The 21,583-nt window shown below is 39.1% G+C and overlaps 1 protein-coding gene across 23 annotated transcripts in view; it reads left to right on the top strand.

Moving 5' to 3' along the window:
- Positions 1-21,583, top strand: part of TCF4 (transcription factor 4) — a 353,245-nt gene that overhangs the window by 316,087 nt on the left and 15,575 nt on the right. For 18 of the 23 annotated variants that reach the window (XM_068562349.1, XM_068562346.1, XM_068562342.1 and 15 more), the window contains 4 exons: positions 2,605-2,672; positions 3,792-3,870; positions 6,532-6,608; positions 9,573-9,776. In XM_068562349.1, the coding sequence (XP_068418450.1) occupies positions 2,605-2,672; positions 3,792-3,870; positions 6,532-6,608; positions 9,573-9,776 (428 nt within the window). The remainder of the gene's footprint in view (positions 1-2,604; positions 2,673-3,791; positions 3,871-6,531; positions 6,609-9,572; positions 9,777-21,583) is intronic. The other 5 variants (XM_068562364.1, XM_068562347.1, XM_068562343.1 and 2 more) reach the window with 1 other exon arrangement.

Here is a 21,583-nt window from a genome sequence, read left to right as displayed (position 1 = left end):
TATTTTTTATTTTTAGATTAGGCATATTCTTTTTTTCTTTTTTTCTTTTTTACAGTAGGTCCTTGTTGGTTATCTATTTTAAATATAGCAGGGTGTACCTGTCAATCCCGTACTCCCAATCTAAAAAGAAAAAAGATGCAAATGAACTTATTTACAAAACAGAAACAGACTCACAGATTTAGAGAATGAATTTATGGTTACCAGGGGGAAGGGTGGGAGGAAAGGATAAATTGGGAGTATACTTTATTTTTTAAAAGTCTCTAAAATATTTTTATTGGTTTTTAATTCTTTCCGTTTGGTTTCATGAAAATGTATTTTAAAACACTTATTGTTCTCATTTTAAAGCTGTTCAAAGAATTAATCTTTTGAAAGCTACTACAGCAGCAAATTTTATCCATAACAATATCTTATCCTATTTGGGTTTAGTTTCTTGTTAGGTAATGTAATTTTTTTCTGTTGTGGCTCTGAATTTTCATTTCATGAAGATCTGTTTTCTAGTCAAGCAGATAATCACAAATTATTTTGACTGATAAATCTAATTTTAAGTATATATGATAATATTGCTTCTGGGGGGGAAGAAAAACAAATATATATGTATAATTGCCCCCAAATACCATGGTAATACATGCTAAAAAATGTTAGTGCTCTTTGTGTTTTCAAAATCTTTATTATTTTCTCTTTAGAATTGTCTTAAGTTTTAAAAGAACTCCTTGATGCAGAAATTTTTATTTTCACACCAGATATAATTTCAGTTATCTCTTATATTAAGTATTTTTAGCACTCTTGATCTCTGAGTTCCTTCCACTAGCTCAATTGTATGATGTCAGACCCTCATTTCAAAGAACTTTCTTATACATAAAATCCTTAGTACTAGCAACTAACATATTTTTAATATTATGAGTCTGTGATAAGAAAAAGAATAGGTTTGTTTTGTCAGAAGGTGATTGTGTTCTTTTTATCACATACCAGTTTTCTTTCAGTTTTAGTAATTAACAAATGAGTGTGGGTGTGAGTTTTGTTAACCAAATAAAGCACACATCAAAAGATTATCGAACTATCATACCTAACATATAAATATATAAAAATAACAAGCATAATTTAACTATGCTAAGCAGAGGTCAGGATAAGCTAGAGACGAAGATAATTTGACCACTAGCGATCTGATCCCATGACTGTATTTTACAGATCTGGAAGCTGAAGATGTCACATTTGCCAGAAGGGTTGCTTTCTTGGGTTGAGGATAGATAGGGTTGGAAATTTTTGTTAAATTTTAAATGTGTAATGAAGTTTTGCTTGGATTAATCAGTTGATTTAAGATTTCCTTTTCTTACTTCACAAAATAGTGAGAAACATCTTCTCCTGGAGCTTAATAGGTTTTATTTAAATATTGTATCTATTTGCTTATGCTGAGGCCTTAATAAATGTAAAAGAAGAACACCACTGGCTATACCATTTTATAAAGGCAAATTACTTTCAAAAGACACTTGTTAGATAGAGCTGGCTTTGAATTATATACCGGAACCTATATCCTTTTATTAACAGGACAGTCACCCTTCACTATCCTTCCAGCGGATTGGTTCCAGACCCGCCCAACAGATACCAAAATCTGAGGACGCTCAAGTCCCTTTATAAAATGGTGCAGTGTATGCATATAACCCTTGCACATCCTCTCATATACTTTAAGTCATCTCTAGATTATTTATAATACCTAATACAATATAAATGCTGTGTAAATAGTTGCCACCAACAGCAAATTCAAGTTTTGCTTTTTGGAACTTTATGGAATTTTTTTTTTCTGAAGATTTTTGATCCGAGGTTAGTTAAATCCTTGGATGCTGAATCTGTGGATACAGAAGGCTGACTGTACTCTTTGTTCATCTATTTTGTAGATAGAAACACCAGTGTTTAAGATAATAGAGATTGCTTCATCATCATGTGGACTTATTTTATCTCCAGAATTTGAGACAATATTGACTTTTAGTAGCTAAGGGTTCAAATTCTTTAAATGTGAACACAGACTTAAAATGTGTGGAGAATATATGTTACTTAAAATATTAAAAATATTTTGCCTCCTAGGAAGGCAGGCCTGTTATAGATTTTTTTTGTTTTATTTTGTTTATTGTGGAACTCTGAGAGGAGTATCTCGTTTTGCCGCAGAGCAAAAAAAAAGTTTTTTTTAAATTTGAAAGCAGATATAAATCACTCCTGAAGATAATTCAATTTACGATATAAAATATAAAGAAAAGGCAAGCTCTGAGGATTTCAGGGACCTGAAAGTACTGCATCCTTTTTAGCAATGACCATCATACGCTCACCTGCTGCCGTTCACCACTAACCACTCATACACAACCAGGGGGAATGTAATAGCAACTAAAACACTTTATCTTTAAACCAGGGTGGTCAGGTTTGTATTTTATCTGTAAAAAAATGTAACATGAATATATTTGACATCTACCTCAGCAAACAAATTAATGCTAATTAAAGATTAATGTGTTGTAATTAGCATTAAAAATGCAATTAAATTGTGAGTAAATGGACCAGGAATAGAAAATCGTTTGGCGCCTCACTGCCTGGCTTTTCATATTCTGCCTTTTGTTTTTGCAGCAAACAGAGGAAGCGGCGCAGCAGGCAGCTCCCAGACTGGAGATGCTCTGGGGAAAGCACTCGCTTCGGTGAGGAAATATTGACTTTGGACTTCATATGTACCATGGCAGAAGGGTGAACTTTAATCAGAAGTGGACATTTAGAATTTTAGAAAATGGATGGCACATAGCTTTGATTTTTTGGAAAGGCTAGCTTCCTTGCATCATGATCATTGGAAAATTTGAGGAGAGAACTCTGAAGATTCCAGCGCATGGCTGGTCTCTTCCATCTTGCCTCCTCTGCTTCCCGGTACTCAGTCGTGGATTGGTGGATATTCTTAGGGCCTTGAAGAGGATAGATTTTCTATCTTGATGTCTTATTTTCTTCTAAAGTCGTTTGGGTACTCACTGATTGACTGACTTTGCAAGGGGTAATTCCAAAACACTTTGCAAAAGGCATTTCAGAAAAATGACCATAACTGAGACCCATGAGAAATTGTCACATAATTGGCACTCGGCTTCTCCGCTTTGCCCGCCCACTGCCTAGGGGCTAGAATCCAGCATTCCTTGCATGTTCACTAGTGACAGATGGCACCCTTCCTTGTCTGAAGGAGTGTACCTGGTACGGTCTTCAAAAGCCGAAGGTGATCATTTGTAAATGTGAGTGGAGACTTGTTGCTCTAACATTTTGTCTCTTCAGTTGGTTTTTCCTTACCATTGGGGGCAGAGATGAGTTTGACTTATATTAGCATTGTGCCCTAAGGAAAAGTTTTTCTTCAGTCTGAGCATTCTTACGCCTTGGAATCAAATGCCTTAAACATAATGCAGAAGGGGTTGGACAAAAATCTTAGAGTTGATGCTGTCCAGCCTCTTGTTTTATGGAGGAGGGAACGGGAGGTTTGGAGTATCTGTGTAGGTTGATGGCCACACAGCCATGGGAGGACATGGGAGGAAATGGGCGAGAACTAAAGTCGGCTGACCCCAGTCCGCTTCTTTTCCCACTGTCTTATACCACCTCAGTAGCTCTTCTATTGAAAAATCAATTAAGTTTTTCATTTTAGAATATTGGTACTACAGTTGATCATTGAATGTATTGTGTACCTTGGAATTTGTAAATGAATTGCATTGACGCTTTGTAGTTTAAAATTGTTGAATATTTATTCCCAGTGAATGAGGGTTTGTTTTTTTTTTTCTCCCCACTGTTTTAAGATCTATTCTCCAGATCACACTAACAACAGCTTTTCATCAAACCCTTCAACTCCTGTTGGCTCCCCCCCGTCTCTCTCAGGTACAGTACCATAAATCCACTGCATCCGAGTGTCAGTTTGTGGAACGGTTTCCCCCTTACACTTCCTGCGCTACGAGGTGGAAACTCACTCCCTCCAAAAGCTCAAAACAGAGCATTTCTGGACAGACAAATAGGAAGGGGTGGGAGAGACAGACTGCCGTACGATGGTGAAGTCATTTACATCCAAAACTTTTCTTAAAAATCACGTGTTTTTAGAATATATAGGCATGTGGGAAACTTCCTTCTTAAACTTTTCTCGACTCTGTAGAAGATACTCCACAGAATAATGTACTCCAATGAAACATCTGAATGAGAAAACCCCGTTCACATCGTCATGAATAAGAATATAGATTATGTAGTCATCAGATATAGACTATTCAAAAGGATCATTTCCCACAGAAATTTTAGGCTTTTCAGATTCCCTCTTTAAAGTCCGTGTTATTGGAATGTTTGAAGAAAACTATAATTGTGTAAATAAATTGTGATATAACTGTGCAGAGTAAAAGGGGATGTTTGCCATTTAATAGAACAAATTAACATGACCTGTGGCTTCAAATAATAAAATTATAAGTTGTTAAATTGTGTTAGTAAAGCATTGCACTTTTCGGAGCTCCATTTTAAAGGCTCATTGCCTTTCCAGTATAAATGCTTCCAGAAAGGCCTTGTCTGGTACATGTCTCTTCTCTTTGGAAAGAGGACAGGTGGCTTCCTAAAAAAACAAAAAAAACGAAATCACATCTGTACCTGATTGAAACCTGACCTTACTGTAATTTAGACTGGAGTCACTTGCCTGAATGTTGCCACCTCCATCTCTGTATTATTCCCTGCATGCAGCACTCGCATGGCCCCTTATAACGTGGGTTCCCTGGTAAAGAGTGGGAGGTTTCAGATGGCCACAAAGCTTTCAGAGTGGCTTAGGTGAGACTTCATATCAGCCTTTTCCAAGCCTCCATTGACATGAGGGGGTCACAGAATAGAGAGGGAAATAGCTTGGACTTTTTAGTTCATATCTCCAGAGAGACAGTGTTGAAACTGGGAAGAGCCAGAGGTGACATTAAGAAGATAATGGAGCAGCAAGGAAATACTCCCCATGACAGAAAAGTCAGGTTCAGAATTGTTGTACACTTCCGGCTCAGTGCCATATTGTCAGGCTCTGGAAAATGATCACAGGTGTCAATGTCCAGAGCCAGAGAAGGATTGAGACAACACGGAGCCCAGTGAGGCCAGGGATGAGGGAGTCTGGACAGGGAGAGCTCCCGAGTTCCCCATTTCAAACAAAGCAGCTCTGATTTCATCTATTTTATAATTTGGAAAAAAGAATATTCTAGAACCTAATAAAGTTTGAGAACAGCTGTTTGAGTTGAATGCTCTGATTTACAGATGGACATACGAAGGCCCAGAAAGAGTATGGGATTTGCTGAGGATCCATCAGTAGCAATATCAGAGCTCAGGCTGGAATCTGGGGCTCACCACTCTGTCACTCCACTTCCAGGTTAAGGATGGGAGGGGAAAGTTACGATGAACAAATCATTCCAGAAAACGCCACAAATCCCCCAAACCTGAGTAGCATGCTTTATGTGGAAGACACTGAAAACAAGGCCACTTTTGGGGTGCTGGTAATCCATCCTGGAAGAGCACATGTTAGGAGGAAAGAACTTTATGAAGATATAAATATGGGGATAGATTGCTATTTTCACACCAATGGCTCTGTCCAGATTCTGTCACTAAAAGTAATTGAACGAAATACTCTATTTTTATTTAGCATAAAAATACACACACATGCACACCCAGAAATGGCAGGAAGAATGGATTTTTAAAGTGCTAACAGTGTCGGAGCATGAGATTTCAGTGAGATCATAGATTTTTTTTCCCCTTTCTTGAATTTTTTTATTTTCTAAGTTTTCTACATGGAGTATGTATTATTTTAAATTTCAAAGTGGTTTTTATTTTGAAAGTGGTAGGTTAGACATGTTATATTTATTATAGCAGGAATCTTTCTTTACCTTTAAGTTTAATGAATCATTAAAAATGTGTTTTCTTGGGAAGAAATTACTTAATGTTGTTATATTGAGTGTTTAAATTTCTGGTTTAGTGGAGCGCTGCCGGCTAATCTTATTTCCTTGAAAAGTTTCTGAAGGCTTATCCTTTCTTCAGGATCATTTAAAAAACAAGTAGCAGAGCTGCTTTTCATTGGTGAGAGAATTTTGGTTTAACAAACTGGCTTTGCATGAGGGTGTAATGAAAGCCCCTCTTTGCGCTCTTAAAAGTACCTTGACTGTGTATGATAGTTTTCTATCAAAGGGACATTTCTCTAGCTAAAATTCAGAATCACTTAAGTGTTCCCTTTTAGGAGGAAGCCTGAGAGAATTCTCAGTCCATGTACAGTCTACATATTTTACATTTAAAATGTTTTCCTTGCCCCCAAATGTTTTCCTTGCCCCCAAATTCTTGCCCCCAAATTTCCTTGCCCCCAAAGTCTACATATTTTACATTTAAAATGTTTTCCTTGCCCCCAAGTTCTCGTATGGGAAGTTTACGTGTGTTTCCCTGTTGTCCAAGTAGAAATCGATATTGCTAATTTTTACAAGAACTGTTTGAAATGTTGGTAAGATTATTTTTAAGATTATACAGATCTCATTGTAATTCCCATTTTCATATCAGCAGGCACAGCTGTTTGGTCTAGAAATGGAGGACAGGCTTCATCATCTCCGAATTATGAAGGACCCTTACACTCTTTGGTAAGTTTCATCTGCTCATCTTCACTCTGGCCATTCTTTTTTTTTTAAGATTTTTTTTTGATGTGGGCCATTTTTAAAGTCTTTATTGAATTTGTTACACTATTGCTTCTGTTTTACGTTTTGGTTTTTTGGCCACAAGGCATGTGGGATCTTAGCTCCCCGGCCAGGGATCGAACCCACACCCCCTTCATTGGAAGGGGAAGTCTTAACCACTGGACCGCCAGGGAAGTCCCCACTCTGGCCATTCTCAGGCCATGTGTCTCTTTTACCATCGAGTTCACTCTCCAAGATTCTTATTTTCACTAATAGGAACTTTCGTCTGACGTAAGCCCACGCATTTGGTTAGAGCCAGAGTTATTAGACTGTGCTTGTTCCTGTTTATAGATTGTAACCCAGATACTACTACAGTGGAAGCCTCAGGGCTTTAAATATCTAGAACCAGGTAAGAGATTAAGAATCTTGGAAGGATCATGGCCTCCTCCCCTTGTTGGAGGAAGATGTGCATCAATGATTAGATGCCTCTCCTGACGTGAGAGTGCTGGAGTTCCAACTATGCTGTGGAGCTGGAGCACTTGGAGAGTCTACATCTCTCTGCTTTGCTTTCCGCAATAACAGGTTTATAGGCGTTTTCTTCTTGACCTCTGAATAAGAAGCCTACTGCTTATTTCCTCATTCACTTTGATTCTCGTGGAAATCTAGTAATTTCATTAAATCTCTCTTGTAGGGAATAGCTGAAAATTTTCCCTTGGTGTAATTAATATTATAAATAATCACATGATGATTCAGTGACACTCAGTTCTAGATGGAAGGGGCTGGAAACATGCATGAAGCAACACTGCTCTATGCAGTGTCTGGTCTGTATATGAGTCAGATGGGGAGGGGTAGCAGCAAAGAGCTGTCCTTCAAGGTTGAGTTTCCCCTTTTCTCTGCATATTTTGAGATGGAACATGGAAGTAGGCATCAATCTATCTATCTGTCTATCTATCTATCTATCTATCTATCTATCTATCTATCTATCTATCTATCTATCTTTATGTTGTCTTGTCAGCCGTTCAGGGTTTCCTTTCTTCCTTTTGGCTAACGATTTAAATTAAGGAAAATCTAAAAATGCAGATACAAAGGTGGATTTCCCCTTCACTGTGCTTTTCCATGCTGTCGTGTGTAAATCAGCCCCCTCTACATTTTAGCCAATAAGATGACCACAGATTGAGACAGTGTGAGCACTGCCTACATAAGCCCTATGAATCTACAGCCCACATCCAAATAAGCCATCGTTCTTTTAAGTGTTTCCTTCCATTAGTCAGTCTCTGGGACCCATCGATCAAAACTGTGTTTTTTCCAACTATAGAACTGTAAAGGCTAGGTTTATAGTTGTGAACGGCAGCTGTAATTCTCTTTGAATTCTCAACACTCAAGAGGGGATTCCCAAGCAGAAACTGCTCTCCACCAGGAAGCTGTGAGCCAGAAAGGATGATAGGCACGTGTATTATTTCTTTTCATGCTCACACTTACACTTGGAAGTGTATATCATCATTCCTATTTTTATAAATTAAGAAGTATAGACTCAAAGAAGTTTAGTAAATTTTCCAAGGTCACATAAGCAGCAGAGCTAGGAGTTTAAGGGAGGCCCCTTAACACCAAAGCCCACCAAATCAGAAGGCTCTGTACCATAGACTGACTGTATTAGACACACGTTCTTTCTGTTAGTAGGGAATAATTAGAAATTGTTTTTCTCATGTGGGAGAGCTGGTATATCTGTTTGCACAGCCCCTTGGAAATCAAGGTGGATTGTAGCATGATCCAGTACAAAGAGGCACTAGATTTGAAGACTTAGATTGTAACCCTGACTTTACCATTTCCTGGCAGTGTGACATTGAATAATTAATTCACTTAATTTCTTTGAGCCTCATTTGCACGTCTATAAGGAAGGGATAATAATGTCTTCCCTGCTTGCTTACACGTGTAGAATGAGGCTCCAGTGAGACGGTATATTTTAAAGTGCACCCTGGAGATGTTTGTTTGATATCATTATTGATCACACTGAAAAAAATGAATACACATCTCCATGTCCAATTTCTTCACCAAAAACTATCCATATAGGCTTTATCCAGTTGTGGAAAACTAGGATCCTAATGGCTGGGGTGAAAAAAAGATCAGCTGGTTTTTCATTTTATAAGGTAGTGAATTCTATACTATAGTAAGGGCTTTGAAATCAATTAGAAGCCCCCGGTGAACAATTCATTCAAGTCTTTATGATTCTTCAGTCTTGAAATCTCCTACCACTTTGGTTGACAGAATTTTTGCGATTTTTTTCTTTAACCGTTTTGAGGCTCCAGTTCCCTTTACACACACACACACACACACACACACACACACACACACACACACACAAGCTGGTGACAGTAGCTAGAAAGGAAGAAACACAGTAAAAATTGTTAGTACTCGATAAGAAATTACAGTCTGTACGCATTTACCTGTCCCTGACTTGATACATAACACTATATCATATGGCACAGAGGAAACCCAGGAAATATGCCCTTAAGAAGATAATTTAATTGGGAAACTATAAATAGGTCACCTTTCCATTGTTAACTTTTTGAAATCGTTAACAAATGCCTGCCAGAACATTCCTTAAATTCAATAAATGTTTTTTCTTTTCTGAAGTAAATCTAAATTCTCTTTCAAAGTTATGCAATATAGTGTAGCATATGTACTAACAATGTCCTGGAAGAATTACTGAATTTGTTCACAAAAAATTACACTATAATTATAGCATTAACAATTTTCACCAGTTTTCTAGGAAGGTCACTATTTATTTTTATTATCATTTTAAGGAAATAAAGTTTACTGGAAACATATATTCAGAGACCCAAAGTGTGATTCGTGTCAACTCAGGTTTTACTTATATAACCTACACACGAATTTCGAACTAAATCAAATTTCACATCATTTATTAACCAACAGCAAAGCCGAATTGAAGATCGTTTAGAAAGACTGGACGATGCTATTCATGTTCTCCGGAATCATGCCGTGGGCCCGTCCACAGCCATGCCTGGTGGTCATGGGGACATGCACGGAATCATTGGACCGTCTCATAATGGAGCAATGGGTGGTCTGGCCTCAGGGTATGGAACCGGTCTTCTTTCTGCCAACAGACATTCACTCATGGTAAGTGACTAGATTTGGGGACTCTAGTTATCTTATAGAATTAGAATTTCTAGTACAAATACTACTGCTGCAGTTTTTTCTTTTGTAAACAGCTTTATTGAGATGTAATTTATTTAACCTACAATTCACCCCTTTCAGTTTTACAGTGTACTGTGTTCTACATATATTCTCAGGGTTATGCCATGGGCACCAGAGTCTAATTTTAGAGCATTTTTGACCCCTACAAAAAGAAAAGAAATCCACATGCCCCTTAGCAGTCACTCTCCGTCCTTCCCTCCCCCCAGCCCCTGGCAACTACTAACCTACTTTCTGTCTCTATAGATTTGCCTAGTCTAGATGTTTCCTATAAATGGAATCCCACAGTATGTGGTGGTCTTTTCTGACTGGCTTATTTCACTTGGCGTCATGTTTTCAGGGTTTATGTATGTTTTATCATTTATCAGAGCATCATTCATTTTTATTCCCCAAAAGATTCCGTTGTATAGCTATACGTTAAATTTATCCATTCATCAGGTGATGGATATTTGGGTTACTTCCAGTCTTTGGCTATTAGGAATAATGCTCCTATGAGCATTCATGTACTGGTTTTTGTGTGGACATGTGTTTTCATTTCACTTAAGTATAAACCTAGGAGATCATTGCTGGGTCATTGCTGGTGTGTTCAAATCTTCAGTTTGGTGACTTCAGCTAAAGGACCCAATGTTCATGTTACATTGCTGCATTTCACATGTGAATAGGTTGGATTTTTTCAATTATTAATCTTTTGCTTCTGAGTATGGGAGGTAGAAATTTATGGTTGTGTCTGTCTAAATAGATGATGTGGCACCATGGAATTTCAGTATATCATAGTTTTACCACTACCTATTTAGGAATGTGTTTATTTGAATAATATTTAAGCAGATTTGTCCATATTACAATTGAAATTTCAATTTCGCCACTTACTTTTGGAAAGGACTTGGGAGTGCATTCTTTCTTGGATGATTACAAAGATTCAGCAAATCTCCCTAACAGAATGTTAAGTGATGACAATTAATGAGGTGACCATATGGGTGGGGAATTTAATATGACTAGTGATTCTGCGTAATTCTGCTCTTTACAAACTCCTGACCAGAGGACTCCTTAGTGTCTTGTTTTGTGCCTTACAGGCTCTCAGAAAGTTACATGTATGAAGGTCTATTTTTCATGATCACTAGAGCATCTCTTACTTAAAGATGATTCCAAAAGGAGAATGCACAATAAGTACAGGTTATTCTGAGGCTCTTTAAGTTCTTTTCTCGTTCAGAAGTATTCTTCTGCCCTCCTTTGCATTTCTCTTAATAAAAGATTAAGAGTCCCATCCTGAGCGGTATGTTATGGAAACCTGCAACCAATTTGAAACCAAAAATACTGGTTTATAAATAGAAGCAATGAACTCACTTCTAAAATGTGGAAAGGTATTTTTGAATGCCAAAGCTAAATCTTTTTTTTTTTCTTTTTCTTTTTTTGCTTTTCATAGACTCTACCCTAAAAATTCCTCATTGAGTAAAAATTGTTTGTCTATTCATGGCAGTTGCTAAGAGTTTACAAAAGGAAAATCTAGATTTTAATTTAGCTTGGCCTCAGGTAATGTGCTAAATACGCTTGGGATGCATATAATATGAGATTTTAGTTTGTACAGCTTTTTTTTTAAACTACAATGTTTAAACAATACTGCTTTTAATTAAGAAATCTGGCTTTATTAAAAGCCAGATCTGTGACTTACAACCATTTCTGTATATCTGCTCTCAATCAAGAGAAAAATAGTTTAATTTCTGTAGCTGTGTTCGTTTTGCATATGTTAAACGGATGCAACGTGCACCCAGGACATTGCTTCAGAGACAGGTTTTTTTTTTTTTTTCCCATAAATATGTAAAGTTTGCTCTTAAATACCAGATGTAGGTTAAGTGGTTCTTTAAAATAATAAACTCTACAGAGATGTTTTCTGGACCCTTTTATTTGACCTTTGAATTGCCTCCTCTTTGAGTTTGAGTCAGAGGTGGGATAGGAGGAAGAGACTAGAATCATCTTTGGAGATGGGAAGTGGGAGTGACCCAGGTGGAGGGGGAGGGGAGAGAATGAAACAGAGCAATAGAAAAGGGGAAATAATCGGCCAACATTACACAGAAACGTCTTTAATGATTTTGAAAGAAACGATGCCGAAGCAATAAAACTGCTAGTTGCGCTGATGAGGAAAAGTGCGCGCTCACTCTCCTGAAGACCTTTCTAATTCAGTCAAGGGCGACGGCCGAGCCAGCCAGATCATAGAGTAACTCCAAAGCCATGGCAGGACAACCTGCTGCCCTTTTAAGCCGACGGAGGCCTGGCAGTCTTTCTCCTTTTTTCTCAAAAACATTCAGGGCGCCCAGTGCATCTGAGCTCCTCAGCCCGAAACCCCAACGTGTGCACAAGAGATCCGATCCTCATTTCTTGCCTTGCGCAAACTGGTATGACTTTTCAAACAAAAACATCAGAACAAAGGAAATAGTTTTTGAATTTAGTCAGTCTGAAGTTAGCCTTTGACCATTTGATACATTCCACAATAAAAAGGAAGCTTGAAGGGGAAGGGAAAAACCCACCCCCCCTCCCTCCCCCCAGCAACAACAAAAAAAATTCAAGGAAGATACTGGTAATGTTTTCCACATTTGAATTTTAATACATGAAACAGGCCATAAAACGTTGGCCAGCTGCAGTAAATAAAGTAGCAGTGGGAGGTACACCCTGGAAACGTCGGGCCCAGCGCTGGTGGGACTTTCATTCCCAGCTACACACCTTCAGTTGTTGTTCTGGAGTGGAAGCGAGTTGCAGTAACTTAACACCCATCCCAGGGCTGGTTTTGTTTTGAGCCAATCTCCTTTATAACTCTCCTTAATAATTCCTTCTGATTACAGAACAGATAGCTTTGAATGCTCTTGACCTCCGTCTCTCCTCGTTTCCTCTCTCCCTGCCTTCCAAAATCAAAACGAAATGGCTTGATCACTTGGAAGATGATAGAAGCATTTCTTTCTGCAGCAGCTTGCAATCGTGGTGGGGAGAACCGTGGTTCTGCCTGGGCCATTATGTTATCTCATTTAATTGCTAACATATTGTACTTAGCTTTTGATTCATAAAATGTTTTCCTTGGAGTTCTGAAGTAGGTCTTCAGTGAATTACTAAGTATTAGTATAATGAAAGGGATTTTTTTTTTTTTTTCTTCACAGCAGCATGGCTCATAACACTCAAGCGAATGTTGATTCTTGTGGGCTTTCTAGATGATATTATTTGTCCATGCTCTTTCCTGCTCAGAAACCTTCACCGGCTTTCCATTATCTACAAGATAAAGACATATTTCTTAGCCTAGCTTATTCAGCCCATAACTGTCTACCAAAAGCCTTGTGCTTAGCTATTCCAATGCAAAAACTTTGCCAGCAAGACCAACCTCTGCATATTACCAGCATTTGCCCTGTGCATTCTCACTAGGTACGTCTTTTGCGTCTATCTGGCTTGTCCTGCTCTATCCACTGCTCTTAGTCTATCTCATTCCCACCCATTCTCAAAACTCTCTCTCAAATTCTGTCTCTTCCAGGAAGCCTTTCTTTCCTCCTTCCACCTGTGAGAGTCTTTTTCTTTTCTACTCTCACAGCGCTATGAATCATACCATTGGCTAGATATTTATTTTACCCACTTAGGCAAAGGTATATATCTTTGGTAGGTTTGACTTTTGCCTTACCAACTAGATTGTAAATTCCTTGAGTACCATGTATTACATTTTGTTTCCCTCCCAGTAGATAAATCATCAGTCAAAAGGGAAGAAAGGAAACTCATATTTTCTGAGTGCCTGACAAGTGGCCAGCCCTTCAGCTAGGAGCTCCATATACCTCATCTCAGGCCATCTTCACAAGAGCCCAGTGAGGATGGTAATGCTTTCCATTTTAGGTGTTGGTCAGATGAGCCTTAGAAGGTTTGAGTGGTCAATCTCAAGTCCGGAAGCTAGATTTAAACTCGGGGACTTTGACTCTAAATTCCATGCTCTATCCTACCATCACGAGCACTCCTCAGAGAGGATCTATAGTTATACCTTTTAAGAACTAATTTTAGGTGGTTAGAACTTGTGATTTTCAAATCTTAACAAATGTTTGTCGACAAGAGAGAAGTTTCTAGGTGTCTTATGGCCAATTTCCCAAAGCAGCTCTCTACCCACATGGAAAGGTAAAGAACTTTCCTCCAGTATGGTAGTATGCTGGATTAAATGCCACCTTGTCTAAACACTTATTCTTAAATCAACATGTCTGTGCTAAGTGGCAAGAGGTGGGGTGAGCGCTCCTTGCTAGGTGGTTGGAGTAGTTAATTTTAAAACATTAAGTTGTTTTTCTTACCTTAGCCTCCCAGTTTTCTAACAGAATCCAAGCAGAAATTTCGGAATGTGGGAGAATGAAGAAATAGCTGGGTTTATTACTAACCTGGTTAGAAACTCTTACCCAGATATCATTCCCCTCTGTGCCTCGGATATCAGTTCTTTTTTTTTTTTTTTTGGCTGCGTTGGGTCTTTGTTGCTGCACGTGGGCTTTTCTCTAGGCCACTCTTCGTTGCAGTGCGCAGGCTTCTCATTGTGGTGGCTTCTCTTGTTGCGGAGCACGGACTCTAGGCGCATGGGCTTCAGTAGCTGTGGCACGCGGGCTCAGTAGTTGTGGCTCGCGGGCTCTAGAGCTCAGGCTCTGTAGCTGTGGCGCGCGGGCTTAGTTGCTCCGCAGCATGTGGGATTTTCCCGGGCCAGGGCTCAAACCCATGTGCCCTGCATTGGCAGGCGATTCTTAACCACTGCGCCACCAGGGAAGCCCTCGGATATCAATTCTGATACTAAATCATTAGATTTTTGATAAGTTACTGAAACAGCGGTTTTCCAAATATGTCTCTCCGTTGTTCATGCAGTATTCAGATCCATCTGAATCCGTGCAGTATTCAGATTCATGCAGTATTCAGATGAGCCCTGAAAAAAGTCTTTCAGATGACCTCACTCCTCTTTTAACAGAACAAGAATGAAACTCACATCAAAAATATTGGGTTGGCCAAAAACTTCATTCGGGTTTTCCATTACTGTCTCATGGAAAAACCGGAACAAACTTTTTGGCCAACCCAATATCTTCGTGTGATTCTGTTCCTGCTCCTGATTACTCGTCAGTAGAGTCAGCAATGGTGGGATCATTTTAGCTGAAAAGCTCCTATACTATTAATATATAAGATTAGTGTGGTTCCCAGAGCCTTTTTGCTTAAACGCCATCTATTCATTTCAAAAACATTTACCAAGTCATTACCAAATGCTGAGCTCTATGCTAAGGTGTGGTTTCTGCTCTCAAGGGGTTCACAGTCTCGTAGGATAGGGTATATATTTTTTTAAAAAATTGCTGCAGCAGTGTGGTAAGACTCATAGGAGAGCAGAGCTCTGATATCCGGGAGGGAAGGATCAGATTGTCACTTGGTAGGTGTAGTGGTCTCCTAAGGATCTAGTTGCCCTAGATGACCTAGGGGTGGAGGAGCCCTGTGAAACTCGCCACCCACACCTGTTCTCCACGGCGTCACCTGAGGCCTCTTACTAGACTCCTAGGTGACGATGTGGCACACAGTTCAGAAACCACTGGTATAAGCCGATCTTAGCCCACTTTCCCTCTTCTCAGTATCATTTTTAGTGTGACTTTGGATTACAAAGAATTCATTAGAAGGTCAGTCATTAGGTGAAGAAGCACCTTTTTATTTCAGTGACACTAAATATATGAGAGCTTTTACCACTTAGGATTTCAGAGGATAAACAAATTAGTTCTGCTTTTATAGTTCTTAAGAATTAGGACCATTGAATTTTAGATGCTGAAAGCACCGCAGAAGTCATTTAGCCCATTGCTTTTATTTTACTGCTGAAGACTGAGGCCCAGAAGGGGAGAGTGACCCAGGTATGGATACTCTCTGGTTAATGGCCGAGCTAGGATTAGAAACCAGACAAGCCAGCGACGAGACCAGCACTCTTTGTACTAAATATTACACTGCCGCAACAAATTTCCTCTCTAACCCGACGCCATAGCAATTTCAAAACTGTGGCTGGTATTACACGTGTTCTGTTAACTGATGAAACCCAAGAAAGCTCTTTAGTTGCCCCTTGGCTCTCTGCACCATGTTGCTATTTAGTTCTGCCAATCCGATTTGGCCCCAAGAGAGAGTAGTGGGCAGTGATGTGATACTTTGAGTAGCATTTACTGGTATGTTGTAATGCGAGTAGCAGAAGTCAGAAAACCCTGTTTCTACGTGGCCCTCTTCAACAAAGGTATGATCCGCAGGGGCTTAGTCATCCGCAGTCTTGTTCCTCTTGGGTTTTCAGGGATTTTGATTCCATACATTTCTGTGTATATTTGAGCACATACTTCATTTCTAAGCAATTATTAGCATATAATCTCAGAGACCCTTAGAAGGCATCGCCATCCAAATCCCTCTACAAATTCCCTGCCAAGCAGTGAACAAACCTCTATTAGCCTCCTTCCTCCAAGGCTGAGTAGCTCTAAATGACCATAAAGCCCATTTCCATCAGACTTTAGAAAATTCCTCCTTGTGTCCAGCCCAAATTTACTTCCCTGTGAAGTTTTCATTTTTCTGCCCATTGGAGTTACCCCTAAGTCAACTCAACAAATACTTGAGAAACTTTCAATTATTTGAAGACAGTCCACTCGTTTTGTTTTGTTTTTTTTTCTTTTTTTCCTCTAGGGTATACATCTGTATCTTCAAATATTTATCCTAAAAAAAAAAAAAAAAAAAGTTTTGACTTTATAACTTTCCAGTGCATTCTTCCAAGTTTAAAAAGAATACTCCCCCACTGCTCGCCCAGAACCATTTAGTGTGTAGAATCTCAAGTTGAATACAGTGCTCAAGGAATCATTAGCACAGACTAGGGTGGATCTATCACAAAACCCATTAAATACATTATGCCTTCATTAAAGGCCACCTAACAGCATCCTATTGGCAGTATTTGATGACATCATCATTCTACTGACAAATACTGAACTTGTAATCAGCTGAAATCCATCGGTCACATGTCCGTCAACTGTCCTTGTGCACTATTTGTCGTATCAGTGAATTTCATACTGTTTCCGGTGTCAGGGTCTCCTTTAAATCCTCATTCAGTCACATATTCTGCAGCTCTGTTGTTGGCAAATTTGTCACCAAACGCCAGGTGTGCAGCATTCCCATGAACGAGGTTTATACAGAAAGACTTGTTCTTGGTGGAACTCAACTGAGTTGAGAGGTCATCGCCTGTGTTTCAGAGCATTTCGGAACTGTCTTTTAAATAGCCTGGTATGGAATTTCACCCAAGATCTTAGTCATCAACATAAGCTTTCTATAGCTTCTACATTGGGTTTTGTTTCTCTTTAATGAGGATATTTGCCTAGCTCTAGTGTTCTACCATCTCTCCTACCCTCCACAATTATCAAAAATGTCTGAAAGCAGATTAGCAGCCTCAATTGAAAGGTTCTATCTGTATCAATGTTGTACTTTGTTTTAAGAAAACCTGGGGGGAAAAGGCAGAGAGGGAAAATAACTTGAAGAAATTGCCTTCATTTAAAAAACTTCTACCGGCTTTTTTGAGATATTATTGACATCTAACATATGTAAGTGTAAGGTGTACAATGCGACAACTTGATACATGTATATTTTACATAATGTTTACTCCAGTAAGTTTAGTCAACACCTCCATCCCCTCACATAATTAGTTGTGTTTTTTTTTTGGTGGTGGTGATAACTTTTAAGAGCCACCATCAAGAACTTTCAAATATACAATACAGTATTGTTAATTAATGTCACCATGCTGTACATTAGATTCCCAGGGTTTACCTGTCTTACAGATGGAAGTTTCTCGCCTTTGACCAACATCCCCCCATTTCCCCCAGCCCCCAGCAACCACCATTCTACTCTCTCATTTCTTTGAGTTCATTTTTTTAGATTCTGCATATAACTGAGACATACAGTATTTGTCTTTCTCCATCTGACTTAGAGAAGTTCTCTTGACCATGGGTTAGTTACGACAGTTTTAGAATCGTTGAGCTCACCATCTGATATTTCAGCATCCATTTAAACAAAAGTCAAGAGGTTTTGAATCCAGCCATAGCACGGAGACCATTTACTCTCCATTAACAAACTCTAAGACAAGTGGTTCGGCATGATGTGTGCCCAGATCTCACAGCTCTAGGTCTAAATTAGGTATATCCCCTTTTTCTTCCCCCAGTACCCATTTTACTTTAATTCAGGCCCTGTGACCTAGAAACGAGACAGTCAGTCTGCACTGGACCGTCAAACCCAAAGGACTCCCTTTCTCCTTGCTTCTAGGACAAGCCAAGCCTAGTTCCTTAATCTTTCCCCTGTGTTTAGCACCCTGGTGTCATGAACCTTAAATACATAAAACCCAACGGTTGTCTCCTCTGCCTTTAAAATATAAAAACACATTTAAAACAGACTCTATGACCTCAACACATTTTGACTTTGCTTTCTTCTTAAGTAACAGAGGAAAAAGCAGGTAGACGCTTTCAGTAGCACAGTTATATTTTGTTGGGGACAAAGACACAGTGCTAAACAGTCCATAATTTAGAGAAGACACGACCTGTACATTTTTAAAAGGTAATATTCCCCTCATTTTCTCAGGAAAGCAGATTTTCTGAAGGGAAAAATCTCTATTGTAGAGGTTAGAAATTACACAGCTGTTTCTTCACTCATTCTGTATTGTCTGTGCTTCAGGTCCTTGGGGGATACATACATGTGTAAGAGAAAGTCTCTGAGCCCACAGGCCTTTGGCTCTGGGGGGATGAAAACACAAGTATGTGCCTAACTAACTATCACGCAGGGTGGAATGATTAAGTGACCCGAGAGGTCACTCAGAGAAGGACGACCATTGGCCAGCCTTCGGGATGGCTAGGAGAAGTTTCCTGGAGAAGATGTGATTGAGCTCACATTAGAGTCTGCATTGGATTTCAATAGAGACAGGCTAGAAAAGGCATTACAGAGCCATAGAATAAACATGATCCAAAAAAATACGCAGAAAATCAAGGATCTTAAGTGCCCAGGTGGAAGTAGGAAAATGACCCGATGATGCGGCGTGCCAGGCAGGGCTGCCTTGGGCCGGGAGCCCCTCCTCCGAGCACGGCAGCTCCGACAACTGGCTCGCATCCTTCACAGGAGAGTCGACAGGAAGAGTGAATTTTCATGTATATTTTTTACATCCAAATTAAATTAACTCATGGAATTTTCCACCCTTAGGAATTAAAGTAGCAGCTCATGAAGTAATTCAGTTATGTCATTCATACCAAAACAGAAAATACTGGAGCAACTTGGCACCGTTTAAAAGCCAAGACTAGACCTTGGCCATTTTATATTTTTTTCAAAACCTGTAGGTGTTGTGTTCTGTTAACTTTTACTGGGGCTGTAAATTTTTTTTTTAAATCAGAAGTATCTTCATTGCTTAGAAAACAGAGGTGCAAAACGGATTTGAAATAAGAAGAGGGTTTAGGCAAAGCACCTTCAGGAGTGAATACCTAAAAAAAAAAAAAACACAGAAGCTTTAACGTCGAATTTCTGAAATGCGGGGAGTCTACTTAATTGGTTGACATTCACAGTTGCGCATAATTACAGCTTCCTCTAGGTCCATAAGTCAACTTAGAACTCTAAAGTTGAGTCTAACCAAAAGATCGGTCCAATATTAGTTAAATGACATCTTTTGAGGAAGCACTGTCCTGATACAATAGCCACATTCATTTTCAAGCAGTTAATTGGACATATCGTCAAAAACCACAGTGTTGAGTTTCCACCTTTTAATTTCACGTTTGCCTGCTCCCCAGCTTTGGCACAGGGACGGGTCTCGTTCGGAGCTGAAAGTGTGTGAAAGTTATTGGAGAATGGTAGTCTCTGGGTAATGTTTCTGTGAGCCGCCCAAAAATTCTCCCCCTGCAGTCTAGATGGGAAACAGCTGGTTTTTGTTTAAAAAGCTGTTTTGCGAAATGTCTGAACCTTGAGGTGTAGAACTGAGGTCACCAGTAAAAGCAGGTGCTTAGGGACAAGTGAGAAAGACTCTGGGGCCCGGCTGGCCCTGTAATCTTCTGCAGGGTACTTCCTATTAGAGGAGAAAGTGTTGAAGTTGGCTCCTTTATTTAGGACGCAAACAGATAAAGTAATCGCATTAGTGATGCTATTAGAAATTGAAGATCTTTGAACATGGCCAGCCCTTGAGTGAATAATCAGCTCCCTCTGAAATGGCTGTTTCCCTCCCAGGGCTTCAAATACAAAGGTCCAAGGCTTTAACTTCCTTTAGGTATTATAAGTGCTTGAATTTCCTCTTTAAATACACCCACGGTAAAAGAACTATGATTTCAAGTAAGTAGTCGCAGAACTGAGTACGTCCTCCAAGTTCATGGAGGCAATCTCAGGGAAAGGCAGAAAAGGAACCCAAATTGGCAGAACCAGGACGAGGCAGTTTTGAAAAAGGCCAAGTACAAAACATGTGGAATCACTAAAGTCCAGTGCACGTCAGATATCCACCAGCCTGAAGATGAAAGGAAACGACCTCCTCCCCTGGGAGCTGGGGGTTATTAGCAGCTGTTTATCCAGTCGGGAATAGAGATTAACATTGTAATTTTTTTTTTTTAAAGAACTAGAAGAAAATTTGTTTGGGAAGTTGGCTCTTCATATCAAGTCACTGTGCGTTGCCAAAAAAAACTTCCTTTCTCAGAACTCATGTACTAGGGTTGAGCAATGTTATGATTCTCTGAGAAACTCGGGATTACCAAAAAGCCCATCTCCATAAAATAGAACAGAAAAGGACAGAGAAGTGGATGGACGTCTGCCACTGACACGTTCCCTTGAACTGTGCACTGTAAAACGAGCTGTTTGGTCTGGTACCTGTCCTCCAGCCTGCCAATACATGGGGGGTGTTCTCCCCATCCCGTCCCCCAACTTAATCTTTGCCACTCTAAAGCCTACGCAAATGGATTTTGCACATGCCGACTGCTTGTAAATGCCTTTTCATGACATATTGGGGAAACTGCTTAGTCCTCTGTGGAGCTTTATTCTCAAAAAAAAAAAACAAAAAAACAAAAAAACAAAGAGTTGGATATTGGTATTTTCCCCTGATTTAATGCTACTCTTAATGTCATTTTCTTTTATTAAATCCTTTCTTTTGCTTTTGATCTTATTTATAGCAGAGCCACTGGTCATATGGAAACTATTATTGTATAGCTGGGAGATGAAAGACTTCATTGCAGTTAAATAAGAGTGAATCATTTGGGCCAATAATACACACATACAGTGAGGTACCATTTGTATCCAAAATGCCCTATGTTGTTCACTTTGTAACAAAGCCATTGAGGTTTATAAAGGGCTTTACAAAAAGTCTGCTTTTTGTCCAAAATGTGTTGTCTGACGGTATGAAAACACGTTGATGTGCAGTCCTTAGCTGCTTCTTCATATATATATAATCTAAATATTGGCACTTCTTGTTGTAAAAATAGGAACCTTTATTTAAAGTTGAGATGTTAATTAATGTCAAATATCAGTTTTTAAAAAAAATATATATTTAGATAATCTGTATCAAAATTCTACCCATCATTCAAATCCTATCTAAAATGCCACCTTTTTCTTGAAGTAGTCTCTGGTTTCTCCATCTGATATGATTTCACCCATCCTTTAAAACCCTACATGACCTTATTATACTCCTTCATGACATTCATCTTATTTTGCCCTATATAGTAATTATATTAATTCGCCTTTAAGATGTAAGAGGTTGTAAAGTAGTA

The sequence above is a fragment of the Eschrichtius robustus genome, chromosome 14, assembly GCF_028021215.1.
Source record: "Eschrichtius robustus isolate mEscRob2 chromosome 14, mEscRob2.pri, whole genome shotgun sequence".
In the NCBI taxonomy this organism is placed as follows: Eukaryota; Metazoa; Chordata; class Mammalia; order Artiodactyla; family Eschrichtiidae; genus Eschrichtius; species Eschrichtius robustus.
This window is presented reverse-complemented; position numbering and strand designations above follow the sequence as displayed.